At 70.3% G+C, this 4,393-nt stretch overlaps 1 protein-coding gene across 1 annotated transcript in view; it reads left to right on the plus strand.

Annotated features, from left to right (window-relative positions):
- COL22A1 (collagen, type XXII, alpha 1) overlaps positions 1–4,393 on the plus strand; it is a 144,036-nt gene that overhangs the window by 64,699 nt on the left and 74,944 nt on the right. The window contains exon 20 of the mRNA XM_004679973.1: positions 2,060–2,410. Coding sequence (XP_004680030.1) covers positions 2,060–2,410 — 351 coding nt within the window. The remainder of the gene's footprint in view (positions 1–2,059; positions 2,411–4,393) is intronic.

The raw sequence follows: 4,393 nt of genomic DNA on the forward strand, positions 1-4,393 counted from the left end.
GTGGGGGCGGCCGTCCTCAGGCGTCGCCTCACCGGGCGCCTGGAGGAGGGGGGCTCGTGCGCCCCTCCTGCGTGTCCTCCCTGGACTGCGCCCAGGCCCGGTTTCTGGACACCGCACCTGTGCGCTGGCTCCCACGGTGGGCGCCACCTCCCGCCGGGTGCTGGCAGGGGCGTGCCAGCAGGGGCGCCGCTGACTTGCGGGCTCCGGCTGGGGCAGGACGGGCCGGGAACGGCCGCCGGCACAGGGCTTCCCCTCTGGGGCCACACGCGTGGCCTTTGTGCTGACAGCGCCGTGCTGTCCGTGAGGCCTGGCTTCCGCTGAGCAGAGCCTCGCGCCCAGGAAAATCGGCAGGGACGAGCCCCGCGCACAGCTCCGGCGACGCGGTCCCCTGCCTGTGCCGCCGCGGGCGCCCTCACGCTCGCCCGGGCTCTGCAGCCACCGCCCTCCGCCACGTGCCGGGCGGCTGCTGAGCGAGCGCCGGGCGTCGGGCTGGACGCGGTGGGGTGAATGTTGGGGTTTCCAGGGCAGGGCCTGGCCAGAAACAGGCGCCTCTGACACGCCGGGCCCCTGGGGCTCAGCAGCCTCCCCGGCACGGATCGGTCACAGCCTGGGGCCAAACCCGCCCAGCCCACGGGGCCCAGCGCTGGTCCTGGCCCCGCTCTGGCTGACCTGGACCGCCGTGGTTTTCTCCTGCGGTCCACGTAGTTGCCCATTCGTTCACCTGCCCACGGCCGGGCCGGGTCAGCCCTGGTGGGAGGCCAGGCCGCGACTCCGACTTCCAGGGCGACAGATGGGCCGGCAGGGAGGCGGGTGAAGGTCCGGCCGAGGTCAGAGGCCCGGGCCTCGCCCTCCCGGGGCCCGGCTGGCTCTGGCAGCAGCGCCTGCCGACGGCGCTGTCTGTGATGAGACGGGGTGGCCCCTGCTGCTGCCCTGTGTCCGCGGCACGGGTCTGTCCCCGAGGGCCGCAGCACCCGCCGCTTTTGGAGGAGTGCAGGTCCGGGTGGCCGGTCCCGGGTTGGGCCCCGGGTCTGGATGGGCGTCCTCACGTCTGGTGGACGAAAGTCCCCCACGAGGAGGGAGCGCGGCCAGGGCAGAGGCGGCCCAGGAAGGGGGGCGGGGGGCACTGCTGGGCCGGCTGCCGACCTCCGGCTGCACCCCAGGGCCGCGTCCTGGGAGACTCACAGACTGTGAACCCCTCCCCGCGGCGCGGGGGCCACGGCCGTGCCGTGTCTGGGAGTCCAGCTCCCCGAAGCCTCGGCGCCGCGGGTTCCCCAACGGCCTCGGTCGTGCTGGGTGCGCGTTGGGGACGGTTACTTGCCGCCGCCTTATTAACGGTAACAGCTTCAGTGGGTGTTTCTGCACATCGTCGTGCCTCCCAGGCCCGCTGGAGAGCTGTTTAGTCCGCGCAGACTGGAAGGATCGAGTGCTGTTCATTAACGATAATTAGCCTGATCAGTTCATTAATAAGTAGGCTCGTTACTGCTTGTTTTCATTAGTCATAATTAAAAGTCATCATTGTGTTGTGCATATTTAGATCTAGTGGTAATTTGTCACCCTCATTAATAACGAGATTAATTAGTTATGTCGTTGTCTTCGTCGAAGCCGAGAGTGAGGTCACCCTTGGGAGGCCGCCCCCACGCTGGGCGAGGCCACACGCCCTGATGAGCCAGCCCCGGGGCGTGGGGCTCCCCGCTGCGCCTGGAGCCGCAGAGACGGAGGCCCCCGGGGTGGGCTCACCGAGGCCCGGTGTCCGCGCAGTGGGCGGGCAGCCCCAGGGGCGGGGTCCACCTGGGCCGTCCTGCCCCGGCCCCGCCCTCACCCCCTGTGCCATCGCCGCTGCCAATGGAGCTCACGGCCCCCACATCGGCCTCGGCGCGGGCAGGCTCCCGACCTACCCAGCACAGCCCCAGAGCCCTCGGGGCCCGCACCGTGGCCTTTCCGCACCACTTGTAGTGACCAGGCGAGGGCCGGGACACCGGGGCACCCAGACCCTGGGAGCTGCCCACCCCCGGGGGCAGGAGGTGTGCGGTGCTGGTGCCCCTGACCCTCTGGGCCCCAGTGCGGGACCCTGCACACACAGGAGTCAGCCCTTCGAGGGGCCACGGGGCCACCGGCACACCGGCCTTCAAAGCTTATCTTTGGGCATTTGGCCAGAGAACCCGACACCCCGAGTGCGGCCGTGTCCCTCGGGGCGCTGCTTGTGACGGCGGAGATGTGGCAGCAGCAAGCCGGGCGCTGCGGAGGGAGGGCTGGAGCCAGCAGAGGTGGTGCCGCCTCTGTGGAGTACTACTCGGCCCTGAAGAAGGCGCCCGCTGCCGGTGACAGCAAAGGGAAGGAGCCGGAGGGAGAGCGGTGCAGGGGAGCGAGCGAGCGGCAGATAGCGGGCATTGCGCAGGAGGCAGCCGGCAAGGCGGAACACTCACAAAACTAGTAGCTACCAGTAAAGGGAGGCGAAGGATGGTGGGAATGCAGGTCTGAGGGCCCAGGCCCACCCACTGGCACTGCACCATCGGGCAGGGTGGCCCACACCAGAGCCGGGGCCCCGCCCGAGGCGCCTGCGGCCTGCAGGAGACTGGACGGAGAGCGGGACTGGCCGCTGTAAGCACAGCGCCGCACCCTCCGCCCCGTCCGCCTGCTTGTGCCCCAGCCCAGCTGCTGGGAGTGCAGGCCCCCGAGCTGGGCACTGGCGAGAGGGCCTTCTGAGCCCTGACCGCTGTCCGGCTTGTCCACCTGGGGCCGCAGCGCCGCATGCCCATTGCAGCAGAGGCCGGAGGCGGCTCGCGGCCCTGCCGGCCCGGGGGAGGCCGCTTTCCAGACTCTCCAGCCACGCCCCCGCCCTCTGGGTCTGTCAGTGGCCTCTGGTGGCCAGGCCATTTCGGGTCATTGCCACATAGGGCCGCGCTGGCCCTGTGACTGCAGCAGACTCTTACTAAGCCCTTGCTGTGTGTGCAGCCGTGAGCCAGCTGCCCTGCAGCCCACGGGCCGACAGACTCAGGCCCTGGAACGGTGCCGAAGGTCCTTCCCCTGCGCAGGGTGTAGCTGCCCACAGGAAATCACGCCCAGGGCAAGGCTGTCGGGGGCGTCGGGGAGGGCCGGGCGCTGCCTCTGCGCCCCCATCTAAGGCCGATTCACCGGCCTCCGAGTCTGTAACACGGGCCGAGAGGCCGCCTCGCAGGAGGCCGTGCGCACTGAGTGAGGTCGTGGGGGTCAGGGCGGGGGCCCCGGAGGACGCAGAGGGGCCCCCCTCTGGCTGCGGCAGCCCCCTGCCCCACCTCCCGCGGGGCCAGCGTGGATGGCAGTGTGCTACACCGTCCGCGGCGCCGGCATCAGGCCGGAGCCCATGGACCCCCCAGGACTGTGCCTCCTCGGCCTGGCCCGGGCGCTCCAAAGCCGCTGACTGTGGGCCGCCCCAGACCTGGGCCCTAGGGCCTGCCTGGGAGAGCGTCCCTGCCCTTATGAAGAGCTGGGCCGATGGCTTCATAGGGCCGGGCCCGCAGGTCCCCTGGGGAGGGTGGCTGTGTGGCCAGCGGCTACGCGGCCCTCTCTGGGCCTCCCTTTTCTTTATCGTCCATTAGACGATGACCCCGAGCTGCCTGCTCTCGTGGGCTAAGACGCTCAAACAGGCCGTAGCAGGGGAGGCCAGGCCAGGGTGCCGAGGTGGTCCGGGCCGGCGTCCGGGAACAGTCACGACGACGGGACCCCAAACCGAGTGGGGAAACTGCAGGAGCAACAGGCCACCGGCCCCCAGAATCCCTCTCCCTGCTCATCCACCAGGGTGACCCCGGCTGGCCCCTGTCAGGTCGCGGTCCAGCGCTGCCTGGACCCTCGGAGGATCCAGCTCCACGCAAATGTTCCCCAACAGACACCGCAAAGATCCCGGGGTGGGAGAGCTACAGGAAAAACAGGTTCCGCGCCAGCCTCTGTCCTGAGGGCCCCTGTCTACGCCGGCTGCTGGCTCGCCAGCGCCCCCAGAGGGCGGAGAGGGAATGTCGGGAGCAGCAGCGTGGCCATTTGTTGGCGTGCATCGCCCCCTAGTGGCCAGGGGCGGTTCAGGTCCTTGACTCCTTCGGGCCACCGGCCCCAGGCTGGACTCCCTGGCCACGAGATGCAGAGGGGACAGGAGGGGCCGGTGGCGCGTGTCCCACATGGAGAACTGGAGGAAATGGCAGAGAGGCGGAGAATCGCAGGCGGGAAGGCAGGGAGAGGCCCCCCAGCAGCCAAGGGCCTGGCTAGGTCTCCTCCGAAGCCGGCGTGGTGAGGGGTGCCCAGGAAGGCCGCCGCCACACCAGAGCGACGCCCGGGGTCGGGAGTGGGGCCACCGAAGGTCCCCTGCTGGCGAGGGACGGGCAGTGCTGCGACGGCCTAGGCTGGACGGTTGGGGCGCGCAGAGCCC

The sequence above is a fragment of the Condylura cristata genome, unplaced genomic scaffold (genome assembly GCF_000260355.1).
Source record: "Condylura cristata isolate star-nosed mole 26May11 unplaced genomic scaffold, ConCri1.0 scaffold00009, whole genome shotgun sequence".
Classification (NCBI taxonomy): domain Eukaryota; kingdom Metazoa; phylum Chordata; class Mammalia; order Eulipotyphla; family Talpidae; genus Condylura; species Condylura cristata.